Source organism: Mycteria americana, chromosome 2 (genome assembly GCF_035582795.1).
Source record: "Mycteria americana isolate JAX WOST 10 ecotype Jacksonville Zoo and Gardens chromosome 2, USCA_MyAme_1.0, whole genome shotgun sequence".
Classification (NCBI taxonomy): domain Eukaryota; kingdom Metazoa; phylum Chordata; class Aves; order Ciconiiformes; family Ciconiidae; genus Mycteria; species Mycteria americana.
The window spans coordinates 82,986,555-83,012,234 of NC_134366.1; the positions used below are offsets into that span (position 1 = coordinate 82,986,555).

Below are 25,680 nucleotides of genomic sequence, written 5' to 3' on the forward strand. Positions count from 1 at the left end.
AGGATTGGGGGTTTTTTTTGTCCCGTGGGACAGGCTCACAGGGTCGCCCAGGCTAGCACGGCTCTGTCTTCCCCTCACGCTGGTCTATTTACACTCAACGTTTAGGTTACAGTTATCTTTACATTAAAAAAAAAAAAGGCAAATAAAGTAACAGCACGCAGGGTTCCCTGGTTTAACCCGATGTTTTTTCCCTGTCAGCCCTCAATCTGGCCCCCAGGACCACAGCCCACCCATAGTGCCCATTCTGGCATTGGGTGTAGCACCAGCCCTTTAACCAGAGCTAAAGATGACTAAACTTTCAAATAATGATTTTCTTCACCTGAGACAGCCACTTAAGCATAGGGCAATCTAGCACCATTTGGATGATGACGCCTAAGCCTTGATTCAGAGTTGCACACAAAGACAGAGGTAGCATGAGAGTCCTGCCCAGAAACAAACGCTTGGCTTCGGACCCCTTTGGTGTAAAGGCTCTTTGCTGCAAATCCTTGCAAGGCCAACTCCAAACTTCATGGCAACCTAAGTAAACACCTCAGGTTTGCAGTATTCAGAGAAGCCCATGTTTAGCAATGAATTCCAAACAAGAATACAACCAGCTTCTATGTAGCTATCAAGAAATAATTGTTTTCCTCATACTACAGATAAAAAAAATTATTAATTTATGGTTGGGGAAAAAAAAAAAAGGAAGAGTCCTACAGCACTTACAGTTCTTTTATTATTTCAGGAACAAAAACAGCAAAACAAATCACTGTATTAGGAAAGCTATTTCAGTCTTTGGTATTATACAGTTAAACTAAAATGTTTCAGAAACTCTGAATAGGAAAAATATGTAACAATAGCAAAAAAGTAAAGCTTTGTCATTCAAATATTGCATAGGCACTGTATGCTTTTTCATTACATTCTTTGTTAAAGGACTAATAAACTAGGTGGCAGGTAATAAACCCAGGTGTCCTGTGGTGATACAACAATGATCCTCACCCCCTGAATATCCCGTAAGGACATTTGGTACAACATACTTTTAGTCCCATTCTTGCCTAGGTGCTTGTCCAGTTATTATCCCAAAAAACCTTTCTACTCAGGATGATTAGCAACACTTGCAACAGGCTGCCAAAGACTCCTTTCATCTCTAAGGAATGTATCAAAACATTAAATAGGTGAGTCTGGAAGAAAAAGACAAAAAGGAAGGGGCATGGGAGGAAAAAGAAGGGAGGGAGTTAAAGATGTGCCCCTGCCTGACTTGCTACCTGGTGGCCACAAAAAGTGAAGTGCAATGGGGACTACAAGGACAGATGAAGCATTCACTGAGCAAGTGGGATGTTTCTTGTGTTGGCAAGAAGTTAGAGACCTCTGCACTCAGGTGCACAGGGCAAGAGAGTTGTTGTAAATGGCAGCTGCTGTGTATGTCTAAGTGGCTCTGTTATTCTATATTCAAGCCTGAGATGAGGACCACAGAAGTGGATTCAGGAACAGTTGAAGGAGGCGATTAGTGCAAAAAGAGTAGCCCTACTCTAAAAAAACAGAACATTACTGTGTAATGGCAGCTCTTCTGCCAAGATATCTCCTTTTTAGGGAGAGCAAAATCTGCCACAGAACAAAATACTGGAAGTTTTGTTGTGCCGGATGAAGAAGAGGAAGGGATGATCAGCAGTGAATTCTGGAACAATCATTGCACAGCGCAGCATCATCACTCCTGCTGTGGCAGCTGCTGCTTCAGTGCCTTCTTCATTGACTTCCACAAAGGACTTGTGAACGACTTCAGAGAGCACCAGCTCCTTGCCAGCCGAGATTCCCGAGAAGTCTGCCTTCCCCAAGTCAAATGCATCAGGCATTCCCATGCTGCTCAGAAGGGGCTTCAGATCATAATCTTCTTCCAGTTTAAATCTGGGTAAAGACACCCTCACCTCTGTACAGTCCATCATTTCAGGATTGATCCAATCTATCAGCTTCTCATACGTAAGTTCTCTTTCCAGCTAAAGAAATACCCAAAAGTTACATAATTAAAATAAGACCATCAGTTTTACACAGCCAAAAGTGGTGCTTACTGTGTTTGTTTACATAGTGCATAATATGCATCTTTTTTTCCAGGGTCTCAAGCCAACAGTGCAGGTTATACTTTTCACTAGAGACTATGGCCCCAGCTGAGATCAATCCCATATGCTTTTTGGTAGCTACAATAAGGATCAGTCCCTCCCACGTAAAGTTTACTTTTATAAAACATGTTAGATTGGGGTTTTTTACATTTTTACATATGGGAAGCAAAGGCACAGAAGAGCTGATGACAAGGTCCCAAAGGAACTGAAGCCAGTTCTTCTGTCTCTTAACCACAGGATCCTCCTTCAGGTTGACAGGCTGATGAAAAAGTCTGCTCACAATGCCCTTTGCAGTCAGTGTTAGAAAGCCTTATTAATAATTTTTTTCTCCAAAGTATAAACTAGCCAAAACTTGTATCATATCTCCACAACAGAAGAGATCCTACACTTTCCTGTGAGCCTGTTTCCAGGTGACAGGCCGGAGACAATCTGCCAGCTGTTCAGAAGGGAAGATCTATGGGACAAACTACAGGACTTCTAAGAGCTCCCCCAAATCCCTTAGCACTATATATGATGCTCACCATACTACGCCCTCACCATAACCACAGCTAACCTCTGCTCCTGAGGAGGGTCAGGTCTTCTTCCAGAGCCTCTGGCTAAGGGGGCCGCACACAGCTTGACCAGTAGTGATCCAAGGCATGCCAATCACTTTGGGGACAGTGAAGCATGGGACATTTCAGCTGGTGTTGAGCACCAATGACATAATAGCTTTGGAACTGAACTGCAGGCCTATATGCAATATCAGCCTCTCTTCCCTGTAAGGATACAGCCTGTCTTTGCATTTAGCTCAACAACTTACACTCTCCAAGCCAGTGGATCCATCCTGAATTGAATCAGGGAGCAGGATGATCATGCTGAGTTCATTACCAACATAAGGGAGCTCAAGGATTTTGGTCTGGAAGTCCCCGATATAGGTCATGTTAAATTTATCCTTCTTGAACATCATCTGCACAGGTTTGGTCTCTTTCTAAAAATAGAGGTGCCAACAGTTAGTACTTGGGTAGTATGCTGGTCTCAAAATACAAAGCAGGCATCCAGTTACTCAGGGCTTTTTAGAATTTGACTAAAGAGAACTAAACACACCACAGAGTACGGCCCCACCACTGTCTTCTGTAAAGCAAGAGATAAGAAGTAAGGATCTCTGAGATTTAATTTTTAATTACTGATGTGGAAATGCCTGTGAAGCTTCCTTTAAGGTAAAGAGGCAAGAACACATACATTCGCTCACTTAAGAACTAGTCACAAGCACTAAACAGAGCTGGTAAGGAGCAGGGCCTGTGTTCCTTGCTTTAAATGAATACAAAATAATTTCAATGTAGGTATTTTCATTTTTAGTCCATGTGGCTCCAAGTGCTATAACAAAGAGGAATTAAAAATTTTAAAACGATACTAAAAAAGCTAAGGAAACAAGAGCATTATTTTGAATTCTTAAAAGTCATATGGATAGTAGGGACGGGAAAGATTTTTCTTCTCAACTTCACTCTCTATCTCCTTCCATTTTCACATGGAGCATCAGCTACTATTGTTTATATCATTTCCTCCTTTTCAGTTAAGAGTTTCACTGCTTTCTCCCTTACCTTCATGAGATAAGAATGCAAGTAGTTTTTTGTTTTTAAAATAAAGCCCACTGAAACAATGTCCACAGAGCATATGGCAGAAATTATTTTGCAGTAGCAATGACACACAAAAAAGATGGATAAGTGAAGAAAAGGCCACACAGCACGTGAAAATCATCCAGTGAGTCATAAGCAGTGCAAGAGTCACAGAAATAATGTCACAGGATGCTGGAAAGGCTCCTGGGATGTTAAATCTTTGCTACTGGACAGATTGTAAAATAACTAGCTTAATACTTCAGGTTACACCTGGGGTTTCCAATTGCTCATTTGAGCCTACTCACAGACTTCTGCAGCTCATCAGTGGCTAGTCATTAGTAGGATGAAAATACAAACTTAAGCCATTTAGTTTTACAAGGAAAGAGATGTGCAGTTGTTTGCATATCTAAAAGTAAGCTCCTTGGGTGAGCCAAGGCAGCATTCCCCAACCTTACAACTTTCTCCAATAGTTACCTGGATCCCAAAGACTCAGATCTTAAAATAATAATTGACTGAAGATTTACATTCAGAAGCTTCTGCACATGTAGAAGTGCTCTTTTCTGCCTACAACCTAAAGGAACATTTATTTTCTTATCCACACCAGTTTTATGCTAAAATAATCAAGTTCACTGACTTCTGTGAAATTGTTCACAACTCTCAAATAGCCTGACAGCTTCACTCAACTAATTTTTTTCTCCTCAGTTCTGTTTTAAGATCTGTAACTATGTGGAGGACTACCTCTCTCAAACAAACAAGAAGGGTAAAGGATAAAAGAAAAGACAGAATGAAAGAAATACTTAATTGTTATATTAAAGTTTCTAGTAATTTTGTGAAACTTAATGGAAACTAAACAGTGTTCATACTAAAGGGAGGGGGTATAAGGAATTTCATACAGCCTACCCAAGGTAACCCTGCTTGATTTTTTTTTTTCTTCAGAGTTAAACGTATTCATTACAGAGTAACAGTGTATTGTGAGCACGTTAGCACATCATACCTTGTTAATTTGAAATGGCATTTCTGCTGTTCTCTCTTTGTTGAACTGCTTTTCCCAGTTGCCTTTGAAATAGATGGCATTCACCAATACAAGTCTGGTCAGTGAATCAAGAATCCCCTCTGCCAACAGGTTCTGAATTTTACCTTTATGATACATAGAAAAACCCCAATTTTTAACAGTTTGACATGTATCTAATTATTATCTAATATAGTACCTACTCTAATTAATACACAAGAAAGAAGAGAATTATGTACCAAACAGAGCAAGAGCTCAATGTTTGGGGTTTTTTTAATTCACAATCTTATATCTTGAAATAGCTGTTTACCCAAGCCCTGGCTGCCATTAAATACAACAGGGCATTCTGCAAAACACTCACCTTCAGTCCTTTCCTCTACCCAGCCATTTATTTGTTTTCTGGAATCCTCCCAAGCATGCATGAAGTCAGTCTGTTCTAGTCCAGCATGGTAGAATTTCTGACTTGACTCTATAAATGACTAACATGGACATTCAGAACAGCTTTTCAGCAATATATTTTACTCTCATTCAGCCACAGGTGATTCTTAAATACACCAAGAACATCTGCCCACTTTCCTACCCCAGCTTCATATAGAACCATTAAAGTTTTGTCTGACACATTCCCATTAGGTTTTATACCACCTATTTGAACTAGGAATTGCCCACTGTATGTTATTAAGTCAAATGGCTTGTTTACTATGCTAGAGTTCTACATAACTAAATTGAGAAATGACATGGCTAGTTTTGGGCTTTTTTGCTTCAGTGAGAGAAAATATAATTTTGTAAGCTTCCCCCTACATAAGTTTCATTATTAAACCTCCCAGAATAATAGAAAACTTTTAGCTCAGAGGGGAAACCAATTTTTCTTAGAGAGGAAAAAACATATCTTCTCTCTGATTTAATATAGTTTGATCTTTATTGCACCGATGCAAAGTTTTAGAGTACAAGCCATGTAATTTTTATCTACTAGACAAATGAAACACTAGCGTTCTTCATAAAAAGAATCACTGTAAATCACTCCCAGGGGAAGGGAAAAAAGAAAACAAACAGCGCCTTACATCTTCTTGCTTCTAGGGAAGCATCTAAAGGAACACGTGTAACACAATAACTATTATCTTTATTTAGATCTTCTGTTAAGGAAAATCTTAAAAGTCACGTACTCCTCTCAGCATGCTCTCCGGATGACTTGCGTAACAGAGGAAAAAACTACAAAATACTGTCCATGCTGAAGAGCAATAACAATTCTTTTTTATCATATTTACACACAATCAAGGCAAAAGAGATACATGAGCCATCTGTCCCACAACCAAAAATATGAATGGATCATGGAACCCTGAAGATTTAGAGTCTGATAGATTTTATAGTGCTTCACACCAGTTGTACATTCAGATCACAGGCTATCTAAAAGGAACTTCTCCACCAAGTTCAGATACTGGGTTTTGGCACAATCTATCACATTGGTTGGTCACAGCCTAGAAAGTTTGGAGAGTAAAACCCAAAGCCTGCCTTTGACCTCCAAAGGAAACAGGTGGCAAGTACATTATACTAAAAAACGCCACAAATTTAACAGTTACTTACTGAAAGAAACTCAAATGTCTTTTCTCCATAAAGTCGGTTAGCAGTTCTCAGTATATATTTGGTGTTTGGATCATTAATTTCAGAGAGAAGTGATTGATACCCATTGTGAGCATCCTCAGCTTTGTTCAGAGAAAGCACCTGTAGAAAGACAAACATCCTCAGCAGAGTCCATGCCTTCTCTAAACACACTTGCTTCAGCACAAAATTTTTTTTTTAAGTGACTTCTGGGTTTAAAAACTGTGACTTGAAGCCAAAAGATTTTTCATCACACCTGCCACCTGGAGCTTATCGTGCAAGTCACATATGATGCACCCCACCAGATGCTGTACAAGTAATAAATTAGGGTGCAGAAGAGTCAGCAGTATTCAGTTTCCTTCACTCAAGCCAAGCATTAGAGGATCACAGAATGGTTGAGGTTGGAAGGGACCTCTGGAGGTCATCTGGCATAACCCCCTTGCTCAAGCAGGACCATCTACAGCTGGTAGCCCAGGACTATGTCCAGACAGATTTTCAATATCTCCAAGTATGGCAACAATATAATATAATTTGAGAAACTTTTATAGATTTAAATGAAAACAAAATATGTGTTTATACTCCTCTTCCACTTTGCAAAAAAGAGACAAACATAATAACAAAAGTGACTGACTATACATTTAATACTGTCAATTGAACATGTAAAAAAAAGCCAAGTGGTATTTGCCACCTGAGTAAGTTTAAAAAAATTAAACCAAGGTGCAGCTACCATTTTGACATGCATACAGGCTGGATTTTTAATTTTTTTTTTTCATGTGTGTGGCTACATTTTCAAAACATGTATAGTCTGATATTAAGCCCAAAGAAGATAGAATAAAATATTTTATGTAGCTAGAGATTCATCAAACCTACAAAAAAATCCTAGGTACATCTTAATGACATATTGAAGGAAGATCTCTGTCTCAAAAAACCAAAACCACAAAAAACCCCACACAATAAAAACCCGGAACCTCTTAGTTTCATACTGAAGGAAGCCCCCCCCCCGCTATAAAAACAGGTACTGCTTACCTAAATACCAAAGGAAGACCTCTAGCTCTCCGAGACCAGAACAACAATAATAGTTTAGCATAAGCGCAGGTCACAGACATAATGACAGATTTGTTGTTCATATGGTCCCAAATTCAATACACTAAGTTTATTTAGACATACCTTTGCTATTTGGGCTTTGGTGTTACCTTTTGAACCCAGCAAAATCATAGACAAAGCAGAGGAAATACTAAAAGGAGAAAAGAATAGATTCTGCCTGCTTTTGTTTTCACACAGCTTTCTTAAGAGGTCGAGTGCAAAAGTGGTATTTGCTGCACAGAGGCGATCCATGGTTCAGAGCCTGGGAGATAAAACACAAAACAAGAACGGCTCAAATTTATTTGAATACAAACTGGTAAGTTCTTTCTGTTCTTTACATTTCCCAGTATGAACTATGCAGCAAGTGTCACAATTAGGCTGGAAAATTATCAACTCACTGAAACACTGATTTGGTGGAACAAGCACCTTAAATCCCATACTAGGCACTTGAGTTATTTTACAGATTTATTGTTTGCTTTTCTATTTCAATCCCATACCTGTAACAGAGACAACGATTCCCACTGGTGTCATTACACTCTTCACTGAATAAATAATATTACATCTTTTGAGATTATCATATACAACAGTGTTTTGTTTAGGATTTATTAAAATAAGTCTCTTTTGACTTCACAAAGACAATTATTTGCCTTCATAGGAAATCCAGAGCAATGAGAATTGCAGAATTATAAACTCTTACCTTCTCTAAATCTATATATCTTCAGTATTACTTTCAGCTTAACTTTTAAGTGTGCACACTGCGTTTTAAACCTAACAGCCAGTCTGGTAAAAGTCAGCAGAATGACTTGACCTACAAGATTTAAAAAGAAAAGGAAAAAAAGTTATTTGGTAGCATGGCAGATTACTGTAATTTCCAGCTGTAGTACAAAGAAAAATCAAAGTCCATTTCAGTTCCATTTTATTGCCTACAACACAGAAACACGCACAATAAAATAACCGGCTTACAGATAACTTTACAGTACTCTGTTTATACTTCAACATGTGTAACTTGATGCCTGTCATACTCTACATACATCACTTGTGTAGGTAGTTAACTAACCTGAGATTAAACCACACACCTATAAAAGGAGCAATAAATACTAAAATGCTGAGTTAACTATAGATAAGTATCACCAGACATCATAAGATATCAGCTGGTAGTAAAGGTTTTTGTGTTTTGTTTTTCCCTTAAGGCAGTGCTTAGTGTTGATATGTTGTTACAAAATACAAAACCAACACCTAATTCATGTTACTAATTCATTATCTCAAACAAATTGGTGGAAAGAACAAGTTTCTGCATGCATGATTTCCCACCTAAGAAAGGTGGATTTTCCACTTTCCTAGTAACTTTGCGATAAACGGTAGTAACTTTTCTCTTGTTTCTCTTCTCCCATGACTGAAAGAAAAAAAAAAAAGGCAAGCTCAGATGGAAACAATCCTCCAATTCTGCCTGAAACGAGTAATTTAACGACATGTACTTTAAGCATAAGTAGGAGGCACTTCGTATTTTCAGTTCATGTTGGTTACAATGAAGATCGGAATTTTCCTACTGTCCTGATACCTCTCAGATTGCTAGCAAGAAGGTTTTGTCGTGGTTTAGCTTCAGTCAGCAACTAAGCACCACACAGCCACTCACTCACCCTCCCCCCAATGGGATGGGGGAGAGAATCGAAGAGCAAAAGTAAGAAAGCTCATGGATTGAGATAAGAACAGTTTAATAACTGGGAAAAAGAAAGAAATATATATAATAATAAGTTGTAATGAAAAGGAAAACAACAAAAGAGAGAGGGGAACAAAACCCAGAGGAAAAACCAAGTGATGCAACTGCTCACCACCCACCGACCGATGCCCAGCCAGTCCCTAGGCAGTGATCACTACCCCCCCAGCAAACTGCCTGCAGTTTATATACTGCGCATGATGTCATATGGTATGGAATAGCCCTTTGGCCAGTTTGGGTCAGCTGTCCCAGCTGTGCCCCCTCCCAGCTTCTTGTGCACTTGGCAGAGCATGGGAAGCTGAAAAGTCCTTGACTAGTGTAAACATTACTTAGCAACAACTAAAACATCAGAGTGTTATCAACAGTACACTCATACTAAATCCAAAACATAGCACTATACCAGCTACTAGGAAGAAAATTAACCCTATCCCAGCCAAAACCAGTACAGGTTTTTTGACCTGGAGGTGAAAACACACAGGAATAGTGACAGTAGAAAGCAGTATTATCTAGAAGGTTTTTGCAGGGCTTCCATGACAGACAAGAATTTACAGACAAAAGGACACAACTCACACTATTTGCCTACCTGAAAATCAGTGCATTTAACCAGATTGTAAGTAATAGTTCAACAGCTGGGACACAAGGCTAGGAGTTGTATCTCTACAGTTATCTGTGCTTTCCTCACAGCTCATGAATAGCAATGTAACTACTGATACCCTTCTCATCAGAGCAGTTTTGGAGACAATACAAAATGACTGCACTTCAAGAAACAAAAAACATACAAGAATGTATTTGTCAGTCAACTGTAAACTGTTTGCTGCAAAACCCTCAGTGATCAGAGGGTTTGTCCACAGCAATTAATTCCTCACTCTGGTCTCCCCGTGGGCTCTGCAGGTCAGTAGCGAGGCACTCGTGTGGACACTTTTGGATGCCCTGACCCTATGTATTCCTACCACTATGAATTTGAAGCATATATTCTCAGCAGTGGACACCTATGCTTTAGGACAGTCTTTATGGACAAAAAGGCTGTATCTGGATTAAACAGCAGATACACACTGCAATGTCTCTCCCAACTACCAGTTTTGTCATGGGGGAACCTGGCCAGAACAGGGTGCAGCTGTCCTCCAGCCTGCGGCCCAAGAGACACATCCCACCAAGACTACGACATGGATTAGTGCCTAGTATATGCAGATACCTCCCCACCTCACCTCAGAGGAGTCACAAGCTGACTATTTCAAATACAGCCAGAGGTGGAACTCAGGGTGATGAACATCAGGTGACGTCCATCTCCACAGAGGAAGCTGCGTCTGCAGCACTGATATCCCTTTTCCCATCCCCTGAACCAAAGCATGCTTTCTTGAGGGAAAGACACAGAGTTTAGGATTTAGAGAGTTGGGAGCGATGTTAAAACACTTGCAGGGTAAGATCTGCAACAGCTCCAGGTAACAGCTCCCCACTTCGCACCTCTCCAGGGGCAGGTGGTGGGACACAGGGGATGACAGAGCCCTGCAACTGCCCACCACCGCTGGCTCTCGGCCCCATGTGCCTCAGCAGAGGTGGAGAGGGGCTGGGAAGAGCCCCGAAGATCTGACACTGTCCCAGTACGCTCAGCCACAAGAAGCCAAAGTTTTGGCATTCACCAGGGTGTAGGCTGGGGAACAGGAAAGGAGCGAAAAGACCCTCCTCCGCCCCCACACTGGACTTGGCACCATGAAACACATTTCCGCGGTGCTCCCGTCACTCCTACACATAAAAAGCATTCCCTACACACCGCTGCGACTCCAGCTAACAAGAAGCAGAAACCACGTCACGAAAGGGGGGGGGGGGGGGGGGGATAAAAGCAACGCCATGCAGTCTCTGCTTCTTTAAAAAAAAAAAAAACACAAGCGCAAGCTTCCCGTAGAAAGCCACATCTGCAGGACAGCGGAGCCGCCGCCTCACTCACCTCCTTCCGGGGCCCTTCCCTTTCCCCGGAAGCATTGCTGAGCGAAGGAAAGGGCGGGAGCTCGGCCCCTCCTCAGCCGCGCCCCAGGCTTTTGCCGGCGGCTGCGGCGCTTCCACTCCGCGGAGGCCAACGGCCATTTGGCCGTCGCGGCGGGGATGCACCACAGCCCCCGAGACAAAATGGCCGCCGCCCACCACTGCCCGGAAGCCTCAGAGCTGCCTGCACTCCCCCCTTTATATCACCGTGGGCCTCGCCTCGCCACAGCCGGTGATTTTCCACTTCTACATCCCTCTCGTGGCAGAGCTGACACAAACCACCACCAGTCCATGAGGGGTTATTGTTATTGTTAATTATTTTTGAAGCACGGGTTGTTTGGAACAAAAGCGAGGTGTTGCTGTAGCTGGAGACCATACAGGCTTGGCCCCTCCTCATGTACCTAAGGGTCTGAGTGAGGCAAATAGGCCTCACAGAGGTCTTTTTTTTTTCTTTTTTTTTTTTTTTTAAAGGAATCAGTAGAGTGACATGTGAAGCCAATTGAGGTGAAATGGGGAGCTGAGGAAGACTTACAGCTGGGATGTGGAAGGAAGGCAAGGGAATGGCTACAGGCCTTGGGTAGGGAGGGTCTGGCTCCATTTGTAATGCAAGGACCTAATCAAAGGGTAAGCAGGAGCAGTGTCTAACTGCTGCAGGGTGGGAGCAAGTGCTAAGACCACATCTGAATCATGAAGGTGAGGAGAGGGCCTGTGTTAGCATACATTTGTACACACTGCTGTGAGGGGAAGGGACAGAAATGCCATAGCTAATAGTGGTTAGAGGACAGAGCTACCCTGATGGCCTGGTCTGAATAGTAGCCAGGATTGCTCTGTGGATGCATGGCATCATGCACTCCCCATTGCTATGGCTGTCCCTTCGGTGTAGGAGAGAAGCACAGGAGGAGCTGTGCCTCAGGCTGTGGGGTGCGTGCTCTGATGGAGCAAAGGGTTCAGGTCCCACTCCCCCCTGGTGCAGCAGGAGTTTCAGGTTTTGGTATTTGTCTCTGAGCTGGCAAGCGAGTGTCTCCTGCTCTGCAGGACAAGGAGTAACTCTGACTAGGGTGAGCAGAATCTGCCAAAGAAGAGGATGGTTTGTGATTTGTTGTGTCTGATGAAGAAGAGAAAAGGGTGGTCAGCTTTAAAAGTTGTTGGTGGTGCTTTTGATCTCAGCACCAGGACACCTGTGGCAGCTGCTGCCTCAGTACCTTCTTCATTGACCTCCACAAAAGCTTTGTGAATAACTTTTGAGATGCAAAGATCCTTCTTCACTGACATCCCTGTGAAATCAGCCTGAACTGGGTCAAAAGCATTTCGTATCCCCATGCTGCTCAAAGTGGATTTAAGGTCATAATTCTCTTCCAGCTTCAACTTGGGCAGGTACAGATCCACTTCAGCTTTCATCATATTGGCTGATTTGGTCCATTCAGCCAGTTTCTCATAGGTCAGCTCTCTTTCCAGCTGCAATGAGTTGAGGAAGAAAATAACTTGAATGTGAAGGACAGAGACAAGACATGCACACACTAGGCCTTAACACTCATCAAGAACATGTAAAACAAAGCCAGCTACCAGCAGTGGGTACAGCTGGAACATGCACTAAACTCATATAGGGCATGATCCTGCAAAGTGCTAAGTGACTTATACTCCTATTTATTTTCCTAAAGGTGGGGAGGTATAGGCCTGAACCCTCAGAGTAGTTCATTATTTCTTTCTGGTATGAAGAATACTGCTTTTTTGCAATGTGTGACTCATAAGGATATTAATAGGTGCTTGCTATGTGTGCATATGGATAACTTTTCTCTAAGTAGTGGTAAATAAGTGGAAGGCATGAGGCCTCAGGTATAAATAAAAAGATGTTTGCCCTGATCTGTTTAGAATCTGAAATTGATTCTGGTGTGGTCATGAGTGTCTGTTGATACCTTCTGGGTCAGGGTAGTCAGCACTTAGTGTGAGAAACCTCACCACAAAATATCAGGTGCAAATCTGGGCTGCAAATGACATAAAAATGAATTAACACAGCCCTCAGGAGAAGATAACTCTAGGGCACGGTGATTCAGATTTGATCCTTGCTTTCCTTGTGCTATTCTGGCAATAGAAAAGAGGACACAAAATAGGCTAACACAGTTGTGTGGACATAGTTTTTAGATGTATCCCTAAGTAAAAGACTGTGTTTGCAATGTTACCAGATGTCCTGAATCCTAAGCTGAGAAATCATGGTGTTACAGTTTGTGAAACAAAGTGTGCACACATCAGAACCTATTCTACTGTGATTTTGGACTTTGTTCTTCCTCACTCTTTTCATCTGTTTCTGTTACTGTCTCACAGTGTATGTGATTCAACAGTAGGTCAAGTGTTACCAGCTCCAGACCAGTAGTGTTATCATTGATGTCATCTGGTAGGAGAACAAACATGCTGAGTTCATTTTCCACATATGGCAGTTCAATTATTTTGAATTTCATGGTTTTTTCATGGAGTATCAAAAATTTATCTCTCAGAAACATCATCTGTACTGGTTTAGTCTTGGTCTGTGAAAAAATTCAGACATAAAAAATAGTGTTACTTCATTCCTTAAAATGGATGATAAAGATTAGTTGCTTCATCGAACTGAAAGCAAAAATTTGTAAACAAGTACAAGACTCAGCAGCATTCGGATACGCAGTACCCTTTCCTTTGGACAGTATCACATGCATCCCCTTTTCAAAGTCATTGGGATCTTTACAAAAAATCAGCGTAGACACATATGGTATCTACCTGCTAACTGAATCACATGTAATATATTTCTTATTGTAAAATAAAGGAGTTAGCTTTGATAAGCAAGTAACTACTGTAAGTGTTTCATGTTTTCTCCCAAATACTACATTTTTCGAGTGAGGGCCTTGATTAGGGGGAAAAAATCTTGACTTTCTTCCCCTGGATGCCATCAACTCTTTTGCCTATTTTATACTTCCAGGCAATACTGATTTTCTCACTTTGCCTCTGAACGATATTTTCTGTGACCTGTGCTAGCTTTTCTTCTTCCCCAAACCATAGAGGACCAGATTACCAAATGAAATTGTGTTACCCAATAGTCTAATGAACTCCTATACTCTATTATGTTCACAGAGCTTTTACTAATATATCCATTCTCTCCTTTACATTTGAGTTACATCTGAGTGCAAAAGTTTAGCTGTTTGCAGGCTTTGTGTCAGGTACCGTGTGAATTAAACCCTCTCTGTGCACCAATGTGTTGGGTTTATGTGGCAAGGTTTTGGTAGTGGGGGGGGGGGGGCTGCAGGGATGGCTTCTGTGAGGAGACATCAGAAGCTGCCTCCATGTCAGGCAGTCAGTTCCAGCCAGCTCCAAGATGGACCTGCCACTGGCCAAAAGTGAGCCAGTCAGTGATGTTGGTTGCACCTCTGTGGTAACATATTTAAGAAAGGGTAAAAACTGCTGTGCAACAGCAGCTGGGAGAGAGGAGTGAGGAAACATGAGAGAAACAACTGTGCAGACACCAAGGCCAGTGAAGAAGGAGGGGGAGGAGGTGCTCCAGGCACCAGAGCAGAGACTCCCCTGCAGCCTGTGGTGAAGACCATGGTGAGGCAGATATCCAGCCTGCAGGCTGTGGAGGACTCTGTGCTGGAACAGGTGGGTGTGCCCTGAAGGAAGCTGCAGCCCATGGAGAGCCTATGCTGAAGCATGCTTCTGGCAGGACCTGTGACCCCCTGCAGAGGAGCCCACTCAGGAGCAGGTTTACTGGGAGGACCTGTGACCCCACAGGGGACCGACGCTGGAGCAGTCCGTTCCTGAAGGACTGCACCCCATGGTAAGGACCCATGCTGGCGCAGTTCTTGAAGAACTGCAGGCTGTGGGAAGGACCCATGTTGGACACAAGGGACTGTGGGTGGGACCCCACACTGGAGCAGGGAAAAAGTGTGAGGAAGAAGGAGCGGCAGAGACAAAGCATTATGAACTGACCACAGTCCCCATTCCTTATCCCCCTGCGCTGCTTTGGGGGATAGGTAGAAGACTTGGGAGTGAAGTTGAGCCTGGGAAGAAGGGAGGGGTGGGGGGAAGGTGTTTTATATTTGGCATTGTTTCTCATTATCCTACTCTGATTAATTGGCAATAAATTAAATTAATTTCCCTAAGTCAAGTCTGTTTTGCCCATGATGGTAATAGGTAAATGTCCAATGTCCTTATCTCGGGACAAATGTCCAATGTTCCTGTCCTTATCTCGACCCATGAGCTTTTTGTCCTAATTTTCTCCACCTGTCCTGTTGAGAAGGGGGAGTGATACAGCAGCTTGGTGGGCACCTGGCGGTCAGCCCACCGCAACCATGTACCATGACAGATCCTAAAACTGCATGTGTACTGTAGTAGGTTTTGGATACACAGTCACATCATTGACACAATCGCTTCACATTGCCTGGCATACAAAAGGTGTTTGCACTCGTAATCTATGTCAAACAAGAAACATGCTTCCATTGAAAAATAATTTTGCTTGCCTTTGACGCAGTCCAAAAACATGCATGCAGTCAGCTACTGTGAATCATCAGCATATGATCATTTAAATACTGTTAGCTCAATAATGTGCCCTCAGTGTGTGCTGAATACATCATCCTCACGCACTCGGCTAAAATGACGAACCCCCATGAAAATTCCCTCTGAGATTTTATGCAACACCCAGGGTGCGTGCGGAAAGAACAGTTGGTTCAGTTTCCTTGAACTCAGAGTATAGACTGTGTCTCAAAAGCAGGAAAGAGATGTAGATGTGTAAGCTTTGCTGTCAAAAGCAACTCAGTCCCTTTTGAAGATGGGACCTTGATACTTACGGAGATTTCCTTGTCCTTAAGCTACTTAACCATGGTGTTCTCAAGTGTTTCGATACTGAAGAGCTAGCTGTTAAAGTGAAAATCATAGTCTCATGGATATGCCTAAATAAGATAATGCTGACTTATTTTCACAATTGCTGTTCTCACTGAGTTTATACCATGTGTACACCAGCTATGAGTAGTGTTGCAGTGGCATACGAAATGCAGATGAGATATTTAGAAGTTCTTGCTCTTCAGTAATAGACATATTCATATATGACAATAGGCATATAGACAAGGAATTTACCTTGCTCAGTCTGAAGGGTGCCTCAGAAGTATTTTTCTCCAGAAATTTCTTTTCCCAGTTTCCTTTGAAATAAATGGCATTTACTAAGACCAATACAGTGTGAGAACTGAGAGATCCTGCAGGCAGCAGATCCTGGATTTTCCCTTCAAAATCAGACAAATAGGACTGTTATTCCAGTGTGACTGTGTAACTCGCCGATTTTAATTGTGCCTTCCTTGTGCCTACCTATCTAGCAAAAATGTTTGCATGTCATTTGGGAGATTTTTTTACTGTACATTTTTCATGGTATACATATGTTAAAAATGACTTTTGAAGTATCTCTATATCTTTTTTTAGAAAATATATTTATTGCCATTTTGGTAGTAAGTGGCATTGGAAAGTGGGTAAAGTGGAATAGCTTGGATGTTCTGCGAAGCTGGTTTCAAGCAACTGAAGAATGCAGAAAGTAAAACCCTCACTAATCAGAGTGGAGCCACCCAGTATCTACCTGTGCCTCCCTCTGAACAGAAATAAATCATAAGAGGCTACAGCATGAAGAAACAAGGGAAGGACCTTGTAAGGAGCAGCAGTTAGGTTTGGAGAGAGGCATTCTTCAAGCCATTTAACTGCACTTTGCTCATCACGTCCCCTAAGTTTCCATCTTTTATGGATCCTTGGCTTCAAGAGCAATAAATGTGGAAATACTAATGATTTGAAAGTGAGACAAGAAAAAAGCCATCAGAGTGGTACTTACTCTCAGTTTCAGTTTCAACCCATGAATTGATCAGTGCTCTGGCTTGTTCTGAAGCTGTCTTAAAGTTTATAGCTTGTGGCTTTGCATTGTAATAGGTTGTAATAAGCTGTAAGAATTTCTGAAAGATAGAATTGGAAAATGTATGGTTATTTAGTTAAATGTGAGTTATAAAAATGTTAGAAATAATCCCTTCAACAGATTATACAATCTGCTAATACATGATTGAAGAAAATACAATTTGTTTGAAATGGGATAACCCTTAAAATAAGGTCTGATACATTCTATGCTAAATATTAAGTAAGGACTGATCAAACTTCAGTCTCAAGGAAACTGATACGTCAAATTTTTGTGTTTGAAATCCAAAGTGCAAATTTGTAATTTTGAAATATCCCATGAAACAAACATTCTTCACAATTTTTTTTAATTTCTCAAAGCGACATTTTATATCACTTAAATAATTTTTTCGTGCTTGGTGATGTAGAGTTCAGTATAAGAGGGAAGAATAGTTTCATATAAAGTTGAAACAAGGCTTTTAGTTTGCTTCAGAGGCAAGGAACCTGCCAAGAGTTTGTGAGGACAATAGAGGATCAGGTATAAAGGGAATGTTCTGGTAGAATAAAGTCATGGCAGAAAAGCAGAATTAACATTTGCATTGCTGTCTGCTGTGAAACAGTTCATGGAGATTCCCAGCAGGAAATGCTCTAGATTCTCGGTAAAGAATAGGTACATGAGATTATCGAGAAAATGAGCAATAAGCATTCAGAAGGACAAATTACTCATTACTCAGGAGATCAAAACAAACTCCAAGATCAAAGAACAGTAATCTCATTTAAAACCACATTCCAAGAAATTGTAAGATTATTAATACAACATCAGTTTTAAAAAAGATTTCAAAGATACAGGTAATTACAAACTCATGAGTTTGTACAGGGCGAATGAATAGAATAGGTCCAGTGGGCATATGGATAAACATGACGTATTGGAGGAGTGTCAACAGCATTTTGTAATACGAAGTCCTAAGTCTGTTTGATCTGTTGGAGTTTTTTGAAGGTGTCAGGAAGCATGTGAGTAAGAAGGTTGAGCCATTACAGTCTATTTGAATTACCAAAAGGCATTTCGTAAGACTTCTCACCAAAGGCTGAGCATCCATGGGACTACAGAAATAGGTCTTGTTTGTTTAAACGACTGGAAAGCAACAGTAGGAGGAAATAGTGTTCACAGTGAAGGATTATTACTACTGGACTATCACAGGGATATGTGCTGGGATCTGAGCTAAAATATTTATTCTATAAAATAAACGTCTAAATATTTACATTAAAATATATATATTAACACATTTATAAATGATCCAGTGAAGGGTATGCTACAGAGAATGATTATTACTGTTCAGGAATGAGGTGTTGAAGCTATAATGGACAGCTGCATGAAAAAAATCTGCCCAATAGTGGCTAAAAAGGCAAATACAATTTAAAGAGTTACAAAGAAAGGAGTAGGGAACAAAAGAGAAAGTATTAGAATGCCACTGTATAAAGCTATGGTGTGCCCATTGTCTGAGTTCTCTATGCAGCTCTGGCCTCCCCAGTCTCAGAAATGCTAGAGTATAAAAGATACAGAAACGGGGGATGAGGATGACTAGAGATACGGAGAAGTGTCCTTTAGAGGAAAAACAAACCAATAATGATGCCAACAGGTAGCAGGCTCAAAAAACACAGGCGCTTCCTACAGTGTATAGTTCAGCTGTGGAACTCCTGGTGCTGAGGGTTGTTCTAGGTTCAAAAGGAAAGTCTGCAAATTCATGAAAGAGCAGCTCATCAAGGTCTATTAAGTAGACATGCCCTCTGGTTCAGGAATTCCCTGAGCTGCAGATTGCTTGGTGACCAGAGCAGATTCTGGAGAAGCATCACTGCACAGCGTGCCTTGTTCCCATACGCTTCCTAAACTGTTGACCACTGTTGGAGGCAAATGGACCTCTTGTCTGTGGAAGGCTAGCGCCATGTGGCTGTCCTCATGTTCTCACTGAAACCACAGTGCTATCATTTGGAAAATTTTTATCATCTCTGTTGACGATCCCTCTTAACGTCAAAATATTCTTAAGTAAAAATGTTCGACTCACAGGCAGTAATGGGTAGGTCTTTTCCTCATACAGTCGGTTGGCACTCTTCAGCAAGTAGGTGCTTCTGGGTTTGTTGATGGCAGACAGGAGGTCTTTGAAGCCAGAGTGGATGTTTTCAGCTTGCTTGTGCTCAGAATCCTTGGAAAGAGACACCAATTAATATGGAATAATTTTTTTCTGTCTGAAGTGTTGCACCTGCTGTGGTTATTTGAAATGCCCAGGTTGTTTTAATTAAAAAGGAATTTCAGGGGATGGAGCTCTTTTTTGAGTATGTTGCCTGTTTGCAGCACTGTGTATAACTGGACAGATTGTTTTCTGTCTGTAGGGTGATAATCTGTTTCTGCAGTGCTGTGTAGGCTTTTAGGGACATCAGCTGATGGTGCACCCAGGAAGTTGAATCTCCTCATTTCAGTCATGGTCAGGCCTGATTTTCGGTGTCACAAAGACCCATCAAGGCAGCCTTGCGGCTTTTGAGGGGGTGCTCTGTTCTGACAGACACTGATGTCGGGGCATGGACTTACCAACTATTCAGATTTTCTGTTTCACATGAATTTTGCTGTTGCTGTTTGGATTTTGGAGGGAGTTCGTCCTGGATGTCAATGTTGATGGTTTTAGGGAGCATGAGCTTGCTTGCCAGCTGTTGCCAGCTGTTGCTTCACTAATGGAGGAATAAGCTGCTACCTGTCAGCTGCTCCCCTCCAGCTGCTTGGGTGCAGTCTCCTCCTCCATGGTATGTACCATGCTCAGCACATGAGACACTGGGAGCCTGTGCCACTGACTCATGGTGATTTGTCATAAGGTTGGTCAGGTGGCATTCCTTGCTCTGGTCTTTCCTCACTCATGCTGAGACATGGGCTGCTAGGAAGAACACCTGGGAAAGAATTTGGTAGCCAGAGGACACAGGATAGGAGAGGTTGGGTTTTGCAAGGGGATGGGAACAGACTGAAGAGGTAATGGAGGGAAATGTCTTAAGGACCAGATTGGGCAGACTTTGCTACGACTCAGAAAGTCAGTGAGTTGCTAAAATGAATGTAGACGTAATGATTCGTCTTGAAGATTCATCCCCTACCACCTAGGGAGAGAACGATATAACCTCCTCCCCCCTTTTATTTCCAGTTTGTCTAATCTAGTTTCTTTGAGCTTTCTTTTAGTTTCTATGCTAAAGAAATATGGCTCGTTCGAGTTTACAAGCCTTTCAGTGCTTAGAGAGTTCATTTGATGAAAAAGATCTGGGCAGTTCCTCCTGGTGGCAAGTCTCTGGGGGGGCTAATGAACAAGAGTGAATCAGCGTGCATTAGCTTAAAGGGGAATTTTGTTTTCCTGATGTGTCCATGCATGAAAAAAGTGGGAGTTTCTTGGGTAGGGCTGGTGTCAGGTATGAATGCAGCAGTTGTTTTTCACTACAGAAGAAAAACCCTGAAGCTGATAAGAGGTAGAATTGTCCTAAGCATATTAGGACAATTGATTTGTTGATATTGCCATAGACCAGCTAAAACCAAGTAACACAGTATTAAGGCCAATCAAAATCCTGTTAGTGTCTCAGTTCTGCTTTTGAAGGCCTGAGTTCATGAATTTTACGGTAATGTTATCTGCTTGTTCGCCTTTTCTCTTTCTATATATAGTTCTTACTGAAGTGAGACAGTAGATACAGACTGAAGACTATGAGGAAATGTTAGAAGTCTAAAGCAGTAGTTGTGAATGAACTATCCCTTTCTCAGAGATTTTTTTCTCTGAGTCTTTTGTTGTAATAAATACCATCTTTCTTTTCTTTGGTCTCCCCGGAGAAGGCCTTGTTGTCTCAGACGAACCTTCTTCTCCTGCAGTCTGGTTAAAATGAAGAACCTGTGATCATAATAAATGTTCATAAAGACAGCTTGTTTTTTGAAGATAAATGTGCCCAAAGCTTATGTAATTATGTTCATTTTCTATGGTAATTCACCAGTCATGCCCAATGACAGTCTATTAAAAGTTACTGAGGACAAGACCTTACTCTTGGTTTAGTCTCTATAACTATCATTATTATATAGATTTTAGTCACATTTATTGCTTAATAATAGATCGATATTATGGCTCAAATATGAATTTATTTAGATAAATGGTCAGTTCATACTTGGCTACATGGAATATGTTTTCAGATCATGACCAAGCACAACAAAGAGCATATTGCACTTCAGATTCTTACTACTGGGACAGAAATGTAAAATTATATATTTAATGTGTTTAAGTAAATGCATATAACCTAAAAGAGTACAAGACTGAAATGTTCTGCTAAAGCAGGCATAAGTGAAGTCATATTTTCAGTACTACTATGTCTCTGTTATTCGTGGGAGGATTACCTTATTTATGGACTAACTATGTCACAAGTGAAGGTATTTGTACTGCTCCTGTGCAGCCCAACACGTGTTCAGGAGAGCTTACTAACTTTGGTATGCAGTATGAGAAAGCAAATATACTGCTTCCAGAGCCAGCTGGTGCCATTTTATCTCTGGCACTCCTTTTTCTAGATTATTTTAGCTCTGTATTAATTTTGCTAATAAAGCTGTCTCTTTATTACTATTTGAGCACTATATCAGGTGAATTATTCTCTTCAAAAGGCAATTAAAATAGAAGGTGGAGTTCCAAGCAAGACCAGCAGCAGTCTCTAATGTCACTAACTTCCCTCTGGCAGACCACTTGCAATGCTCTGGGAACTGTAAGTGTAAGCTAAATGTAGGGGTAGTGCAGAGCAGGGAGATCTTGAAAATAAAGTCAAAGAACAGTGACCTGCAGGACTGCTGGCAGCGTGAATGGGGTTATTTCCTGTACCCAACATTATGGCGGGTCGCTGTTCTCCCATGTTGTTCCTTTCCATTCCCCATAGGCAGAAGAATAATGCAATTTATGTGGGAACCACCCGTAAGGTGATATACTGCTAATTTCAGAGCTTACCTCAGCCATCTGGGTTGCAGTGTCACCTTTTGCACCCAGGTAGACCATGGCGAGAGCAGTTGCAATACTCCAAGGAGAAAAGAAAATGTTTTGGCCTTTGGAAGTTTCATTCAGCTTTTTGTAAAGGTCCAGAGTGAAGCTGTTAGTTGACACTGAGAGAGACTCCATGGATACAGCCTGAGACAAATGAGTGTCAGAGAGAGGTGATGACTGCTTCTTCACTTCTTTTAAAAAATAAAAAGCTGCTAGTGGCAGATTGCCTGCATCCTCTCAAATACAGTGTGAGGGTGTCCCTGTAATGGGTAAAATACTGCACAGACACCAGGTACAGTCAGCTAGTAGGTCTCTTTTTAAAACCTGCATTATTTCTGCCTTCCCCATCACTCCTCAATGTCCTCAGCTTTTTTATTGATTCTTCATCAGATGAGCACGATTTTAGCTAGAAATGTTTTCGCAGACCAAACTTGTTTCAAAACCCCATTTGCTTAAATTTCATAGAATTATTCTTTGATTCTGAGGGACTGAAACAATCATTTCTCACTGTGCTGCTTTGAGCTTTTTTCTGTTTCTTTAAACTTCCTATGCTGTTATTTTCTGCTGCAAAAAGCATGGTGAATTCATGCAATTCACTCCATGTATCTTGAAGGCTACTAAAGATCTGTAGATGTTTATATGTTCTTGGTGTAGGTAAACCCACATTTGGAAGCTGTAGCTAGATTTGTTAGTTACTGGTTTTCAACTAAATTCTTATATCTTACATACAACCCCAAATAGTTCCTGTTTTAAACAACAACAAATTTTCCCTGGTTTTCTGCTGGCTTATAAGAACCTGCAGATTTTCCATCCTTGTTCTGCTTCTTTTTCCAAGTAAGTTTTTACAGGACAAAACCAAAACAAACAAGAAACCAACCCCAGGATTAAACTGGTTTTCCATATGTGGATCCAGAACAAACCTGTGCTTCTTATTAGCATATTTTAGATCAATCTAATACTGTTGACAAATATTAGGATAAATTCAGAAATTTCCATTGTCTTCACCGGCATAAGGACTACTAAAACATGTACTGAAGCCAGTGTAAGGTGGCATCAGATGAAAGGTTAAACATTAGATCAACAAAAGCAACTGGACATTTAAATCTATCTTCACCCACAATTTACATGCTTAAATCAAAAACTGTACTCCTCAAAGCCAGCTGCCATGCACTGTTAGAGATGCCTGGAGCCTCTGGGATCCTCGAGTTTTGTTTTCAAAGCTTTCCAGGGCTCCACAGCTGCTTTGAAGCATTCTCAGGAATGCTTCAGAGGTGAATGCCCTGCAGCCTAGCTCATACCTAAGCATTTTTAGCACCTTCAAATCAGATATCTCTTACTGCTATGCCTGGAGCTGCTGATACTCCCAGAGCATATCTAGGGAACAGGGCTGAGCTGAACATTTTTGCCTGAAGAATTTCAAACCGACATCATCTCCTGTTCCCAGAGAGTACCTGAACTGAATCTGCGTGGAGCAATCAAGCATTTCTCAAGCTTGAGAGAGAGAACATGTGTGTGTTTCTGTGAGGTTCACTGGTCCACTAGCCACTTTGGTCATCTGGGAAAGGAAGAGTCTGGATGCCTGATCCAGTAGTTATTTGATATTAATAAAGCAGAGGCTTGAACCAATACACCCCATGCCAAGCATCCAAAACACTGTGCTACAGAGTCATGCTGTCTGTGTGTTCAGTTCCAGGATCAGTAGGACTGTATTCTCCTGCAGGCTGTTCTCAGTCCTCTGATCCTAAATCGACTGGTAGCCTGGTGATTAAGGCACCCTTCCTACAAGTGAGGAAACTTTCTGCCCTTCTAGGCTGTGTAGGTTTCGCCCAACCTGGGCTTGCATTCTGACCACTGTGCCTTGGCACAGGGTTTTCCTAAGGGCTACACTTTGTACTAAAAAATGAGCACGCCCCTCCCCTGCATGACTTTTACGCCATCATTTAACCACTCAGTTCCAAAAAATTTAACATGAATTTTTAGGACTTCTAAAGTAAAGCTAGTTATTTTGATATGAATATTTACACTACCTGAAATCCTGAGGGAGAGACGAGTTAAGATCTGTCTTCAGTCAGAATCTGTGGCAGTCTGTGAGGCAATGAATACTTCTGGAAATGTAGAAACGTTTGCACCTCCCTTTTCTTCTCTACATCCTCTTCTTGTATTAATGTGTGCGTTGCATCATTTATCGCCTCTCTATCACCTGCTTTCAGAACTTAGGGAGAGAGACCTCCTCAGTTCAAGGCCACTGTTAGTGCGTATATGTCCTGAAATGTGAAGGCCAATATGCCTTTCTCCAACAGGTGTCCTCCACAATCTTGGCATTTGGCCTGAAAAAGTGTAGGAATTGCAGAAAAGAATTCAACCACCCTGCGTTGGCAAGGGACATGTTGAAATAATTTTACAGCTTCCTTTTCTTTTTACTCTACAAACTGGGGAAATTAATAGAAACTAATCTCAAAGGTATGGCTAAAAGGGAATGTTGAAATAGGCTGTTAGTCTCATTCATCCTGTTGTTAAATTTGAGAGGGGAAGGATTTGAATACTTGTGGCGCTCAGGTCACATAAAGCCCTTATTTTGTGATATTTTACATTTTTGCTCTTCTGTTTCAGAACGTAGATCACAGAGGAAGCTCAGAAGGTATTTACACAGTCACCTAAAATAAGTGATGAAATAAGAGTGAACAGTGGACTCATTTGAACTGGTGGATGTTGTTTTAAGAGACTGCTGCTCCTAGGAGAGGAGGTGAAGGTGCTTTAGATACCTACAGGCCCTACACTGTACTGAACTTATTATTCCTCTGTGATGGATTGAGGGAGTTTGGGTCATCCACCAAAAGCTGCAAAACTGCTTGAAAGGTCTGCTTGTAATGATTTCTTTTACTGAAACTGTTTGTTGTATTGGAGTAGAGAGCCAAAACAGCAGAATGTGTAAAATTGGATATCAGCAAAGGTGTCATACAAAACAGTTATGTGTACACAAATGTTTTACTTTAAACCAGTGTAATTAGCAGTTCTGCTGGTTTAGTCTGCTCTTATCTGTGTGACTTAGATTAAACTGCATTGACAAATTTCCTTTGCAATCATTATATGTCTTTTCTGCTACATTTATGGTTAGTTAGGAATGGCCTCTGCCCACTAGTGTGACACATGCAGAGTAAACCAGTTACCAGCGTGCAGTTGATCTATACAGAAAAGGCATCAGTATAAAGAGTACATGTCCATATTTTGAACTAGAATTACATTTTTGTGCTTATATTCACTTTGAATCTGACTGGTACATATGCCATACCAGGTTTCAAGAGTGATATATGTGCCTCTCTTTTTTCACGCGTTTTGTTTTTAGGTGTGTGCAGTTTTTGTGCCTGGAATATCCATCTTATTTTCTTGCTTCAGAAATGTGTTAGACACTATTGTGTTTAGTTATGTGTTTAAGAAACGTTTCTGCCATGTATCTGAAACTGCTGTTGTCTATTTTTTAGCTAAATGAATAGGAGAAGAAAAAAACCCAAACAACTGTTAGTGGTACTACAAGCTGCAAAGATTGGCCAAAAATACAGGAAAATGAAGAAAGGGTACCCAAACTGTGTACACATTCTTTGTGGTATATTCCAGCTGCTGCAAGATCCTGTTTAGTAAGAGGCAGTGGAGGTTCAAAGGGAAACAAATTAGCCAAAGAAGAGGTGCTCTTGGTTTTGCTGTGCGGGATGGAAGTAGTGAATTGCTGCAA

At 41.2% G+C, this 25,680-nt stretch overlaps 1 protein-coding gene across 1 annotated transcript; it reads right to left on the bottom strand.

Moving 5' to 3' along the window:
- Nucleotides 1-698: 698 nt before the first annotated feature.
- LOC142406500 (uncharacterized) lies at nucleotides 699-24,050 on the bottom strand. The gene is made up of 15 exons (XM_075495449.1): nucleotides 23,981-24,050; nucleotides 21,921-22,097; nucleotides 20,748-20,834; nucleotides 18,993-19,130; nucleotides 16,880-16,997; nucleotides 16,147-16,289; nucleotides 13,407-13,574; nucleotides 12,110-12,510; nucleotides 10,540-10,726; nucleotides 7,449-7,619; nucleotides 6,267-6,404; nucleotides 5,050-5,167; nucleotides 4,674-4,816; nucleotides 2,887-3,054; nucleotides 699-1,967 (listed from the first exon to the last, which is right to left on the bottom strand). The coding sequence occupies exons 2-15, from the start codon at nucleotides 22,086-22,088 to the stop codon at nucleotides 1,563-1,565; spliced, it is 2,553 nt and encodes an 850-aa protein (XP_075351564.1). The 5' UTR covers nucleotides 22,089-22,097; nucleotides 23,981-24,050; the 3' UTR covers nucleotides 699-1,562.
- Between the last annotated feature and the right edge of the window lie 1,630 nt (nucleotides 24,051-25,680).

What these genes read in the sequence shown, in the direction of transcription:
- LOC142406500 (XM_075495449.1), bottom strand. Translation starts at nt 22,088, where the DNA reads ATGGAGTCTCTCTCAGTGTCAACTAACAGCTTCACTCTGGACCTTTAC. An exon ending in CACCCTTCAGACTGAGCAAG is followed by an intron (nt 13,575 to 16,146) that starts GTAAATTCCTTG and finishes ATTTTTTCACAG; the next exon opens with ACCAAGACTAAACCAGTACA. An exon ending in TGCCATTTCAAATTAACAAG is followed by an intron (nt 3,055 to 4,673) that starts GTATGATGTGCT and finishes CTCTATTTTTAG; the next exon opens with AAAGAGACCAAACCTGTGCA.